The 15,188-nt window shown below is 38.3% G+C and overlaps 1 protein-coding gene across 8 annotated transcripts; it reads left to right on the top strand.

The window, feature by feature from the left end:
- Positions 1-3,225: 3,225 nt before the first annotated feature.
- Positions 3,226-9,948, top strand: LOC106067900 (uncharacterized). 8 transcript variants are annotated; one of them, XM_056014809.1, is made up of 3 exons: positions 3,226-3,351; positions 5,928-6,029; positions 7,776-9,948. In XM_056014809.1, exon 3 carries the CDS (start codon positions 7,889-7,891, stop codon positions 8,738-8,740), a length of 852 nt encoding a protein of 283 aa, XP_055870784.1. In that variant the 5' UTR covers positions 3,226-3,351; positions 5,928-6,029; positions 7,776-7,888; the 3' UTR covers positions 8,741-9,948. The 8 variants fall into 8 exon arrangements, with proteins under 8 accessions (XP_055870784.1, XP_055870783.1, XP_055870782.1 ...); XM_056014808.1 differs by having other exon boundaries at positions 5,928-6,348; XM_056014807.1 differs by having other exon boundaries at positions 5,928-6,373.
- Positions 9,949-15,188: the final 5,240 nt, after the last annotated feature.

Below are 15,188 nucleotides of genomic sequence, written 5' to 3'. Positions count from 1 at the left end.
TTCTTTTCAAGAACACTCTCTAAAAGTGAAAAGCGGCACTCAGCAATAGAAAAAGAAGCCTACGCCATTGTAGAATCTTTAAGGAAATGGCACCACTACTTAGTAGGAAATCGCTTTACCCTTGTCACGGATCAACGCTCTGTGGCCTTCATGTACGACAAACAGAGCAAAGGGAAAATAAAGAATGAGAAAATTCAAAGGTGGAGACTGGAACTGAGCTGTTTCCACTACGATGTCTTGTATAGACCAGGCAAACACAATGTAGCGGCTGATACGTTTTCTAGAAACGGGTGTGTGTCAGCTATGAGTCGAAATGAATTGAAACTGCTCCATGACTCTCTGTGTCATTCGGGAGTAACAAGACTGTGGCATTTAGTGCGAGCGAAAAACTTACCTTTCTCTTGTGAAGATGTCAGGCTGGTTGTCAACCAGTGCAGAATCTGTGCCGAAGTAAAACCCAGATATTTCAGTAATTCTAATGGAACTTTAATTAAGGCGATGCAGCCTTTCCAGAGACTTAGTATGGATTTCAAAGGACCGCTCCCTTCTACATCTCGGAACACATACCTGCTAACCATAGTTGACGAATTTTCAAGATTCCCGTTTGCATACGCCTGTTCTGATATGTCGGCTTCTACTGTAATCAGATGTCTAGATAATTTATTTGGACTATTCGGAATGCCTGACTATGTACACTCTGATAGAGGTTCCTCATTCATGTCAAGAGAGGTGCAGGAATTTTTACACGAGAGAGGGGTGGCCACAAGCAGGTCGACCCCCTATAATCCAAGAGGAAACTCTCAAGTAGAAAGGCTAAACGGTTCATTGTGGAAAGCTATAACTCTGGCCTTAAAAACTCAAGGACTCCCGGTTTTCAAATGAGAGCAGGTGTTAAACCAAGCCCTGCTCTGTTCTGTACCGCTACAAACGAGACACCGCACGAGAGAATATTCAAGTTCTATCGCAGGTCCACCTTCGGCAAATCACTCCCGACATGGTTAACTCAATCAGGAAAAGTGTTGTTAAAAAAAGGGAGTCCGTGCATCAAAATATGACGATGGTACAATAGCTGTGGACTTAATCACATGCAACCCACAGTATGCCATTGTAAGACTTCCTGATGGAAGAGAAGAAACAGTGTCACTACAACATTTGGCCCCCGCTTCAAGAGAGGGAGAATCAGAGGTGTATCAACATATGGAACATGAAGACCTTGAGCCGGAGACAAGCCCTATCAGACAGATGCAGGTGCCTACTGACCATGTGACTATGGAACCAATGGCTGCTCCTAACACACATGTACAACAGGGGAAAATGGACATCAAGAAGAAGTAAATACAGGGGCTGAGTCTTCAGTTAGAGAGACGCCGACGTCACCAACTGAAAGCGACGGCAGTATTGGTCCTGGTAGATATAACCTAAGACCAAGAACAAGCAGACCTAATTATAAGGTCTAACATAAATTTAATTATTTTTCCATATCACAAGTTCTAACTCAGTATCTGTAGGCTTAATATGACACACTTAGAACTGATCATTTTACAGTGTATAGCTTTTCTAGTTAGACTTTTGTATTGTATTACTTATTACATTATTATTCAAGACTACTTTCTCTACTGGTCTAACCTAATATTTGTATGCATAATATGACACTTAGCGACTGATAATTTTATAGTGTATAACGTGTTTGTTTAGAGGTATACAATGCTTTTCAATAGAGTAACTCTGTAAGTATTCTGTATGGATACTAAGGCCTCCTATATTGTTGTCCTTCACTATTATTTACATGTTTATGTTTGTATAACTTTTAGGCGGGGTGAATGTAGTGTAACTGAGTTGATTTTCTGCGTGCGTCAGGCGTGTCAGAAGGTCATGCCCAGTGCGTGTTTCATGTCCAGTGTGTGTGTGTGTGTCTGGTACTGCATCAGTGTTATGCCAGACGTGCTGGTTTCATTCACTGTTCATTGTAGTCTAATTTTGTCGAATAAAGCCATGTTATTGGTATACTAGTATTTGTTGTTTCATTACATTCATCATCTTATCATTTCATCATTTCTTCATCTCATCATCTCATCATTTCATCATCTTATCATTTCATCATTTCATCATCTTATTATTTCTTCATCTCATCATCTTATCATATCATCATTTCATCATCTCATGATCAGTCTCTTGACCTTCGTCGTAGAAGTGAGTGACAGATCGCGTAACTAAATCCCACAACTTTTCTTAGAAGGATATTCAGAGAGAGTTTGGTCCGTTCTTTTCTCCAGCCAGCTTTTCTTTGGAAGACCCTTTCTTCGCATTCCGTCCACTTTGAAAAGGAGTCATGTATTAGGATATAACCAAACCATCTCAGCTTTCCTCTCTTCACAGTATTGAAGTGTTCTTCCTTCTTGCCAGTTAGCGTGTTGACTTGTAAAAATATAATTCATTTGTCTGCTTTTTCCTGGTATCTGATACCCAACATTTTTCTGTAGCATCTACTCTCAAAGGCTTGAAATTTTCTTTCAGCCTCAGTGTTCAGTGTCCTACTTTCACAACCAAATAGGAATAGAAAGACCGCTAGGGAAGAAAACAGTTTTAATTATACTGCGTAGCGCAGCGTAGCTGATGTAACTTTTCCAGATTTTCCACAGTCTGCTCATGACAGAGAATGCTTCCACCTATTCTTAAGTTGGAGCCTAGGTATTTAGAAGAGTCAACTTCTTCTATTATTTGGCCATTCAATAGTATGCAGCACCTCGTACTATTTGCAACCACAAAGTAGTATTTTGTTCTATTCAATATTATACATCACCAAAAATTCACGCTACCACTAACACATCAAAAGTACACACACTCCATAACAAGTCCTTTTTAATTTAATAGTAACAAGTAACGACGTCAAAATATAAATGATTTTGATGCAAATGATTACAATAGATATAGTTCTAGCTGTATATATGCATGTATGTATGTTTGTGTGTTGTATGTATTTGTGTGTGTTAGGTGACTGTAGTTTTGCACATTTGTTGGGCGGGGGGGGGGGAGGTTAACTTCAAAACCTTTCTTTTTTTCGTCTCTCTCCCCTCTCTCTCTATTCTCTCTCTCCTCTCTCTCTATTCTCTCTCTCCTCTCTCTCTCCTCTCTCTCTCTCTCTTTTTTGGTTTTCCCTCTTGTTCTCTCCACTACAAGATCCTTATATAATTCTATGAATGTTAAAATCCCCCCTCCCCCAAAAAAAAATTACAATGGGAAATCCCGATGTAAAACATTTATGCGTTGAGCTCCCTTCTTCACCGTAGCGATTTAACCTGTGTCAATCTATCACCGTGTAGTGGGATTCACTGTATCGATCGCTACCTTCAGGTGAGTTGTTAATAAAAATGTTCGTAGTACACACAGGTCTATGATCTGTCACAGTTGACTGGCTGAACAGTGTGTTGTGAGTCACTATTTTCTTATTCGTTAGTAAGTATGTAGCCTAAAGTAGTCTAGATTAAGTTACTGCATATCCGGGAGAGGTGAAAACGTCGCTTCCCGCTAACTCTCTGTGTTAACGTATCCTAGTTTCCATGTGTTAGCAACTGTATTCACTCTCAACAAACACACGCACAAACACACATCACACGCACACACACATCCTTTATGAGCCATACTGCCCACGCACAGTGCATGGCTTGCGTCAAGCTATAGTGCATTCATCCTGTATCAAGTTCTATTTGGACTTGTTTCTGTAAGTTTCAGGGTAAAACTGAGTTTAATAGAAACAAGGTTAATCGAAACAAGTGAACTATTAAAGCAATACTTTAAACAAAAAAGCAATGCTTATATTAAGTGTAATTGTATCAGTCAATTTTAATAAATCATAGAAAATTTATAATTAATCTAGACCAATGTGTTCCGCGGAGCCCATGCGTTCCGCGATGCCTGAGTAGTTGTTCCGCGAACTACTGAAAAAAAAAAGGGTAATTAAAATCTATAAAAAAAATAAATAAGCAAAGTATTCCGCTAAATATTGAGAATCTGTTAAGGAAAAGGTTTTGGAAACACTAACCTAAACTAAAGTAAAGTTTACCTTTCAGATCTTGCGATCTATGGGGCAGATGATTATAAGGTTATCTGTTTCTATGGCCAACGAACAGGGTGTCATGTGGCCAGCACAACGACTAACCGCCTTTACTTTCCCCAACTTAAGTCAGATAGGCCTACCCATTAGAGTTGGGTGGACTCAGAGAATCTCTAAAAATCGCGATATTCTTAATCCCAGTCTTCATCGAGATTCAAACCCAGGACCCCAGGTTCAGACGTCAAGCCATTAACCACTCAGCCCCACTGGACTAGACTAACAATAACAAATCGGCGCGATTGGAAATATTCGAGAAACGATTTTTGTCAAGCAAAGAATGGAGAAAATTTCAAACAATTACACGGAGACATTAACTCTGTAGGGTAAGGGAAGTAATACTTGAATTTTTTAAATATAGTTTCATGCTATCTTGAATAACAGGCGCGGTGGCTGAGTTGTAAAGCGCTTGGCTTCCGAACCGGGGGTTTCGGGTTCGAATTCTGGTTAAGACTGGAATTTTTAATTATTAGGGCGCCCCTGAGCCCAACTAGCTCTGTTTCGTGCGCATGTTAGTGTAAATGTGAAACGGTGCGAATGCGTGCTGAAAGGAGAGGGAGAACCAAGATGGAGAAATAGAAACGAAATAGTGTTCTAGTGTTCATTGAAAGAGTTATGACGTTGTTGTTTTAGTGTTCATGTACTGTTCAAAGAGTCTCACCTTAGAAAGGAACGTAACAAGCTCTAATAGGCTCTTGACATTAGTTGGGTTAAAGTAAAGGCGGTTGGTCGTTGTGTTGGCCACATGGCACCCTCGTTAACCGCAGGTCACTAAAAAAGAATCACCTTTACATCATCTGCCCTATAGACCACACGTTGTGAAAAAGGAACTTTACTTCTCTTCAATAAGAGACTGAATCAAATTTAGAATTGATGATGTGATAATTCCATATAAATTATCGCAATAGTTTTTTTAATTTCTACTAGGCATACACAGATTGTAGTACTGCGTGAAAATAATTTTGGGATCAATGCTTATATTGCTTACACTTATACCAGTGGTTCCCAAACTGTTCCTTAATAGAACACTTCTCACATTCTGAGTATGTAATGACCGTCTTCCCATTTTTAAGAGAGCTTAAGTCACGTGGTGGCCTACTAGTTAATTTATCCAGTGGTTTGTATTCAGGACTCGCGGAACCCAGTTTGGGAAGCACTGACATATGGAAATATTAAGGGCATTATTTATTTTCGAAGGTTCTCTTATAGTCAAAATGTGAAAAGAAAACTCAAGAAAGTCGATTGTACCACAGCCAACACTGTCCAAATCTTAATATTGAAACAAGTAATATATAAAACAGTACTTTTAAATAAGAAAAAAGAACTATATCAATAATGTAGAACCTATTTCCCTTTTCAATGTCAAACTAATGAATTAATTACCAAAAATTAATAGACTCAACGGTTAAATGTTTAATTTAACAAATAAAATAATCGTAGAAAATTTGGACTTGATCGGATATGGATTTGAGAGAAATAACGTGTACAATCATCTAAGGGGCAGAACCCACATATTTAGCCATATCTCGTAATACTGAAGGATTAATTTACCTTGTTGGTATCTATCAAAATAATTAATTACTAGAAATTAATTGACTAATTGTTTGTTTATTATTCTTGTGTTGTAAGGTACAAATGAAATAATTGTGGAAAGTTTAGACTGGATTCTTATCTTATCTTATGTAATATAGACGTTGATTCGTCAATGGATGCGGGAGAAATAATGTGTTCAAATTATTTACCTTACAGAGAGCCTGAGTCTAAGAAGAAGACATACATAATGTAACCAAAATGCAAATTACTTTTTGTAATTCAACAGGTGATAGAAGACGTGAAACAGGTTGGATCTACAAATCTGATAATAGTCCAAAGCTGCAAACTGATAGTGTTGGAGCAGTGAGTGAAGCAAGTCAACTCCCTTGTATGTAGACATGTCGCAGTGAGTGAAGCAAGTCAACTCCCTTGTATGTAGACATGTCGCAGTGAGTGAAGCAAGTCAACTCCCTTGTATGTAGACATGTCGCAGTGAGTGAAGCAAGTCAACTCCCTTGTATGTAGACATGTCGCAGTGAGTGAAGCAAGTCAACTCCCTTGTATGTAGACATGTCGCAGTGAGTGAAGCAAGTCAACTCCCTTGTATGTAGACATGTCGCTGTGAGTGAAGCAAGTCAACTCCCTTGTATGTAGACATGTCGCTGTGAGTGAAGCAAGTCAACTCCCTTGTATGTAGACATGTCGCAGTGAGTGAAGCAAGTCAACTCCCTTGTATGTAGACATGTCGCTGTGAATCCGAAAAAGTCGTATAGTCCAACATACATTAAGCTCATGTGTGAAACGTAGACATTAAACTCATGTGTGAAGGTAGACATTAAACTCATGTGTGAAGGTAGACATTAAACTCATGTGTGAAGGTAGACATTAAACTCATGTGTGAAGGTAGACATTAAACTCATGTGTGAAGGTAGACATTAAGCTCATGTGTGAAACGTAGAGAGAAAGTTTTAATTTGAAGCGAGCAATGGCGTCCAAAGTATTTAAATCAACGGACATTTACAAGCATATATACGGTAAAGTATTTTATTATGATTACTATACTCAATAATAGTGTTGATACAAATTTATGAAATACCATCTGATTTTTATCAACTAGCTAGAAGTTTTGAGAATTATTTGAAAAAAAAAAATTCTCATCTCACTCTTAATGTTCCCATTTCCCATTGAGACCCCAGGCGCGCCAGGACTGGTATCTTCAGTCGCGTGAGACCAAACCATAGGTGTGCCACCAGAGGTCATGGAAAGGGGAAACGAAATGTTTGCAGAAACGTAATCATAATAAATTCTTCTATGTAGAAAACAAAGAAACGCAATGAGTTACTATATGTGCTAATTAATCCAGTTGTATCCCTTTTATCATTACATTGAAAAAAATAGTTTTTGTCTATATTCAGTGCTGCAAAAAAAAAAAAAAAAGTTCAAAGATAAAACATGCAAAATAAAAAAAAAATAAAAAAACAAATTAAAAAAAACAAAAACAACAAAGCTTACATTACGTGTCATTGTATAAGTTAGTTTTGGATCAGTCATGTCATAAAATTTAGACTAACATTCATAAATCAGTGGGATTAGAACTATTTTTAGCAAGTGTTTTTATTTAGCTTAATTTCATGCTTTTAGCTTTCTCAATACGCTTTAATCCTATCACTTGTCTTAACTAGTTGGAAATGGGTAGGGGGAGAAAGAAGGGGTGTCTGGGTGATCGCTTTTTAAATGTATTTATTTTAAAACAAATCGAGCGACCTGAATTCGAACTCGATGACTCCTCTGACAATACAAACAATAAGGGGGGCTAATTCAACTAAAAGCACTTTATTAGTCAAGGAAAATTTACTTCCCTAGTTCGAGATACAAACGAATCATATAATTACAAATAGTTAATTAACTAATTGGTTAATTTTTTTTTATTGATTCTTGTGTTGTCAGTTAAAAGAAATAATTGTGCAAAATTTCAGCCTGATCCGAGATTGGGTGTCGTACAAATAACGTGTTCAAACTTTTGGTGAGACAGACATACAGACAGGCAGAGTGAGTTGATACAAGCTTTGTAAAAAAAAATGTGCGATTTTTAAAACTTATTTAGGGAATTTCATAAAAATATATTCTTTTCTAGATCGACATGAGACCTGCGTATCCCATGGAGTAAGTGAGGCGAATCTTCAGGAACATGTCGTCTGCAGCAAGAACCCAAGACATAAAGAGTTTGTCCCAGTTGACGAGTTCACAATGCAGCACCTTCCAGTCAGCTTCAGAGACGATACTATCTTCCGATTGGTCAAACTAATGTTTGGGTTTACGGTGAAGATAGATGTCAGAATGACCAGTCCACAAAGACCCCAGTACTGGGAGGGGAGTACATCAAGTTACCCGTTCTACGATCTCAGAAACCGCCGCATGGTCAGAATGGGCAGTGGCAGTATACGTAGCTTGTATCAATACACTGGTGGACACAATAGCGAGGGACGCAGGCATTGGAATATGTATGCGTCGTGCACGTGCCGGAAATGCATAGAGTCTGATAGCCCCAGCGCCACCTGGTGGGAGATCGAGGTGATGACCGCCACCCACGTGGTGTACGACGACACCGAGGCCTACCATGCGTCGTGCATCATGTTCTACGATGGGCCAGGCCATGCGGCGGTCGTCCTGGACACGGTCGTGGTGGACTACGCCAACGTAGAGACAGACAAATGCTGGCTGAGGTGCGTCACCTGCAACCGCACTTTGGCAGCCACCATGGAGAAGATGATTCAAGAGTTTGACCAGGCCTGGAGGAGCTTTCACCCAAACTACCAAAAATCAAAATACACTGACAAGCTTGCGCTCACAGTGTCGCACCCACATGGGTGCACGAAGCAGGTCAGCGTTGGTCAGTGGGTGGACAGGATCATGTTGGACGGGGATGAGAACTTTAGCTGTTACACCTACACCACACCAACATGCCCCGGCACCAGCGGGGCCACTGTTTACGTGCTCGGCTACCATAATGGTCAGCGGTATATGTATAGTGACCACCACGTGCACAGTGGCGTATCAAAAAGTGGGTTCAATTATTGTGGAAACGGATACGATCTGTAGTACTTCATTTTGCTACTTGGTTTCTTTCTTTTATTTATACAATTAAAAAAATATTGTGACGGTTTTTTTGAACAGGCTTATATTCAATAGTTTACAGGATGAATTTTTTATTTCCTTGTTTTATTATTGTGAGAAGTGGCTGAGTGGTAAAACTTTAGGCTTCCCAATCAAAGGTCTTGGTTTCGAATCTCGGTGAAGACTGGGATCTCGAACGTGATCTTTTTAGTGCGCCCCTGAGTCCAATCAATTCTAAAGGGTGCCTGACATTAGTTGGGGAACGTAGAGGCGGTTTGTCATTAGGCTGGCCCCATGACACCTTCGTTAACCGTCGGTCATAGAAAAATACTACCTTTACCTCATCTGCCCTAGAGATTGCATGGTCAAGGGGCTACTATTTATGTGCGTATCATTGGATTTTTGGCTCGGGATTCCGGAAACATTCGGAAAATAGTATTCATTGTTCGATCAGAGTTTAAGTGGCAATGTATTGTTTTTAGTTAAGGGGGTTTATATTTGTTATATAGAACCCGCTTTTTAGGCGTTAGTTACTTCAAGTAAAAACAACTAGAAGGCACTATAGATGTGATTTAAACGTAGATTTAATATTCTGAGGTTTTCGGAAAAAAAAAGTATTTTGAATTTTGCTGATTAGAAATTACCAAACTGTGGGAGATGGGTGGACTGAGGAATATAGAGGTGCAGATCTTAGAGAGAAAGTGGAGGTGGCCTGGTCACACTCCTAAAAACGCTACCAACAACAGAGCTAGACAGGCCTTAGAGTGGAACCCCCCCCCCCATGGCAGCGGAAGACCAAAAAGAACATGGCGACTCAGTGTACTTAGATGAAGCCGAGAAGACAGGGAAGAGCTGGGAAGCCATTAAAAGACCAGCAAGAGACCGTGGAGAGTGACGTGTTTTTACTGAATCCCAATGTTCCATGAGGAACACGAAGGAAATTTAGTGATGATAACCAATAACAGTAATTAATCGAGTTTTTTATATATATCAGCAGGAGAAGTGTCTCGTTTAGTGAATGTATATTTGCATAATTTGAAGTTATCAGAACTTTAAGAAGTTTCGTAAATAACTTCATAAGTTGATTAATGAAGCTGAAATGTTTGGAAACTATTATAAACTCCAAACAGATCTGATACTCAAAGAGTGAAGGGTCTTTATGCAAATTGTAAATAAATCGTTCTATTGATATACCTGTTGAGTTGTCTATGATATATATATAATTAATTCCCTTTATTTAGGGCATTTATGATAGATTCAGCAATGTCACTAAAGCAAAGTTGAACTCCAATGCTACCAACTAATCCAATATAAAACTGCGATAGAGTTCTATAAATCTTAGACTCAAGTCTACGTACAGTACGAAGATTTATATTATTCATCTTATACGCTAAAATAAGAACTACTTAGTTAGCTCAGTATAACAGTATACTGGACGTGACACAGCTTCGTAGAAATTGTTCACTTTTACAGCCATGTCCTCATTTTGTGCATATACTATGTTTGTATTTATTTTGTAACGTGATGAGATTAGGAAATATTTCGTTTTACACGGAAATACAATCCATCATTCTAACATTGATATGAAAGGACCTGGCTCAATCAAAATATTTGAGTTTTGACATTACAACATAAATATAATACGATCAATATAAAAATCTGGAGATTAACAATGTTTCGAGGTTTTACTGGGTTTTTTTTTAAACTAACTTCCAACTCCATTTTTATAATGTTTGCCGAAATAGAGTAAAAAAAAAAACACATCCTGGAAGCGAGACGTGAAGGTGTTTTTCGACTCACGAAGAATACATGGTATGATCAGTGTTTCTTTTAAACTGAGTCAGGGTATTCCAATTTTAAATTGAAATCAGTTTAACTCATTTTTATAACGTATCAATTAAAAGAACATGAAACATCTTTTATTTATTTTAAATTAGACCTCAGTGAGAGTCCGTTGAGGGACGAGCTTTGCCCCAATTATGTCCCCTTACCAAAAGGAAAGACTTTACCCGAAGACCAGGAATGAAAGATGGCTTTTTACAGACACTCTGTCCAAGACTCCCCTCCAGCTAAATATAGATTCTCATTTAATCACATCAGTTGTTGTGAGATAAGCATCTTTAACCCCGCCTGGGTTCTCCTATCTCGGTAAAGTCGGAGGCCGAGCCCACGAGCGTTCCTACGTAATCCTATATCATACGAACTGACATGACAAATTCATAAAGTACTTTTTCTTTCCTATTTGTTTGACTCTATGCAAGAGCGAGGTGGGGGAGCTTGTGGTGGAGGCCGTAAAATAAAGCCAGGAAAAAAAAAGGTGTCTTAGTAGAGTTCAAGTCTCTAATTAACATGAGCGACTAAGTTAACACCCTGATGCCCGAACTACGATCCTCATACAATATCCGGTCCTTAAGTTGCATCCTGTCTCATGAGGCTTCTGCCTAGCTAGGGTGTACAATGTGGTCACAGAGATTGTGCCACTCACGAAATCACCGTGATCCTGCGACACCTGAGTCTGAAACTTATAATGGCCCCAGGACCCCGCCCCCCCCACACACACACACAAATGGTTATCACTGTATTGAACAAAATAAACATAAAACCCTGTTTAAGACACAAAAACAGATGTGGCAAACTATGTATTTTTTTGTTTACCTAAGGCTATGCTTTAACTGTCTACTTTCTAGAAAAGTAGTAAGAGCCGCTTTTGCAATATCGTTTCAATGAGTCTCCTCCCATCATACAACCATGGAGGTCTTGCAACCTAATAGGAGTACTCAGGGGCGTAACTAGGGATTTGGGGGCCCGGGGGGATTGACCTCTTTGGGGGCCCCTTGAATTTTGACATTCGACATATGACATGAGATAATGTACCCAAAAATATATAAGCCCCAAATCAAATTGGTTCAGTATATCAGTAAACTTAACAAAAAAATAATCATGAAGACTCTTTTAATGAATATTGCCGTTGTTTATTAGTTAAATAATGCACAAGTGACAAATCTAAATTGATATCGCTTCAGTCGTGCATTCTGTGCAGCCAAGACATCTATAACATCATCTACATCGATACTTTCTAGTATTTGTAACTTCACTGACATTAAAACCACAATAAGCCTTTCTTGCGTCATTGTGCTCCTGAAATAGTTTTTGATGAACTTGAGCTTTGAGAATGATCTCTCACATGACGTAATGGAAGTGGCCTGAGTTAGCGGTATTCGGTATTGCGAGCTTTCATTTGATAAAAATTTATTACAAAGACGAAAGTTGGACTATTTTCTAATTCAAACAAAATAATTTTGACATTATGCTTATCCCTACCCAGACTAGGCCCCGCGCGATTCGTTTCGCATAGGGCCCCGCAAATGCTAGGGCCGGCCCTGCTAGTAGATATTACTCTTAAGAACTTTAAAAGGAAGGGTGTGATAATAACTTCAAAAGGAGGATGTGTTAATATTATATGATATTACGTCATTATTTTTTGTTCATGTTTTGTGTGAAAGCAAATGGATTAGATGTAAATAAAATGAGAGTTTCCATTGAATTGAGGAAAAATGAATAAAGGGGTAATAACTCGAGTGTGAAGTTTAATTCTGAAATTATAGACGCCAAACCCGAATAATGGACAATTTTAGCATTATTAAGAATAACTTTTAGATCTGTTATACTCGATTCTGTAAATTTTGCTTCAAGGTTAATTAGTGTAGCCATATAATACTCGCCATTTAGCTCTATTATTTGTAAAGGTAACAAGATACCTGGAATTCGCTGTATATCATGCAGTTTTATTCGTGGCAACAAAGTTTAGAATGTAAAACTAACTTTTTAAAAAAATTGATCTCTTTGGGAAAAAAAATATTTTTAAAATGTCGACAAAGTCAATGTACTGATAGACCTAGATCTAGGTTTAGTCTTTGTGATAAATTTAATCCATAAATGTTGAAAAAAAAGACACCCGTTGACACTATTTGTCAATCAAATATATTAATTTATGTATTTACAAATAAATTTCGGACACCCATTTGGGGGCCCCCCCTAGGTGGGGGCCCGGGGGGATTTTAAAATTCTCCCCCCCATCCCCACCCCCCTTAGTTATGCCACTGGGAGTACTTGTAAAAGAAAAATATTTAAAAGAGCACAGTATGGACAATACGGTTATAAACTGAACTGTTTTTATTTGTTATTTGTTTAAAAACAAGCAATAGAAAGAAAATACTAATTTAAAAAGCTCATCTAAGGGAAAGAACAGCTAAGTACTGTCATTTATTTGAAATTACACTGTTTAGTTCCCTTTCTGCTCTATAAAACAAAATTAGTTAATTAGTACTAAACATAGACATAAATAAATATAGACTGGCCGATAAAAGAGTTTTATGAAACGAAAACTTGTGACTTGCAATTTTGTGTACTTTATTATACAGCATTTATGAGCAATGTAGTTTTGTTTAATCTCTAAGACTGAAGATCATGCAATTTTTCAGAATTCGGAAATCCGACAACAATAGATATACATGTTTTCAAGTTACATGAAGTTATTTCCATTTTCGAATCTATATTAGTCAATGTCTATGGTACTAAATTATTAACTAATTTGGTTCTTTTTGGATTGATTCGTGTATTTTCATCGGCTATGAATAAATATGTAAAATTTCATATTGATCTGAGAATGGGAGAAAATACGTGTCAAAACGTAAGAAGGACTTGTTCTTTTTGACAGGTTTTTGCTGCTGAGCTGTCAACTCTTTTGCAGACTGTGCCAAGGAAAAATAGTGTGTTCAGTTGTTCAGCACTGCTGTACAGTGTGTTGGTTATGTTGGGCTGTAGTGGTAGTAGGGTCTGCCTAAGGTGGATAAGGAAGGAACATTGAAAAAAGGAGGTGATTTACGGTTTCATAAGGGTGGGTGCAGTGTCTACAAAGGGGGAGTTGTGTGGAATTTAGTTTATTGAGATGGTAATTTAACAGAGGTGTGTGTCCTGTCCTTAGTTGGAAGATTGTAGATTGCTCTTTGCGGGGGAGGAAGTTAAAACTGTCCAGTTTGTTAGGCATAGTCATTTCTTTGTGCATAGCTCTGCCTGTGTTTCCTGATGCCCATTTGTTGAGCCACTCCTCTTTGTGGTTGTTGATTAACATTAATAAGGGACTAAATCCATATCTATCATTATTCCCCTAATTTCGATAACAAACAAAATAGTTAAACACCGACATTTAATTACCTGTTTTGTTACATTTTTGTACATTCATGTCTTGTCAGGTACAACGAACAACTGAACACATTTTTAACGTGATCCGAGAATAAGTATAAGAAAAAAAACAACATGTTCAAACTTTTTACCGGACAGGCAGCCAGACAAACAGAGTGAGTCGATATAAGATTGGTAATTAATTACACTTTACTTATCATATAATGTCAATACGATTCTGGTACGAAACAATAACTATGTTATGTACAAATTTCACAATTTTGATTTGCTACACAATGACATACTGAAATATTGAAGATTTCCATCTATGGTAAATAACTATACTGGGTCGCCTTGTCACACTGTACCTGAGTACAACATATAGGAACTGTTGACATACTAAGTTATTTCCCTTGTCGTACAAATTTATTTTTATACTCTTTCAATATGACGTCTTGACCGCCGCCAAGGGGCCTGGGGGGGGGGGGGGGGGCTAAATGTAAAGAGCACACGTGTCCAGGTCCCAAGAGATGGGGTAACCCATCACTCTTTTTTTAATCCTCTTCCGCTGCGCACCTGGATGTATAATCAGACACAGATGACAAAAACATTTAAAAACATCAACTGACTGACATCACTAAATAAACAAAACAAACTACAAGCCTCAACTTAACCCTCACCAAGTACGGTATTGATAAATGCAGCAGTACCGCTTCTTTTCGATCATTTGGTAATCCTATTCTAAGATTTTTGACAATTGGTGTTTGATATAGGGACCCAAATATTTCTGGCGACGAGCCTGGTGGCGTCTATGGCAATGTTTAGTTTGTCTCTTTGTATTAAAATGTTCTTAATATTCTTTTTTTTCTTTTCGTACGTTGTTCTTTAGGTTCCCTTCTATTGCTCCTGGTTCCCTTTCAGATATTGCAATTTATAGGGCCAATGAAGTTAAGGTCGTCTGCTCCTTTGGTCAAAACTTAGGATGTCATGTGGCCAGCACAACGACTACCACCTTTACTTTCCCCATCTAAAGTCAGGTACCTATTAGAGTTGGGTGGACGCTGAGGCGCCCTAAAAGTCCCAAAGTTCAAAGTCCTAGTCTTCGCCGACATTCGAACCCATGACCCCATGTTTGGACGCTAAGTGCTTAACCACCCAGCCACCGCGCCCTCTTATATCGCCCCTACCTTACCCCAACACACACACACATTTCTCTATATTTCTTTCTCTTCTTTCTTTAATACAAACAAAG

Source organism: Biomphalaria glabrata, chromosome 16 (genome assembly GCF_947242115.1).
Source record: "Biomphalaria glabrata chromosome 16, xgBioGlab47.1, whole genome shotgun sequence".
Lineage (NCBI taxonomy): Eukaryota > Metazoa > Mollusca > Gastropoda > Planorbidae > Biomphalaria > Biomphalaria glabrata.
This window is presented reverse-complemented; position numbering and strand designations above follow the sequence as displayed.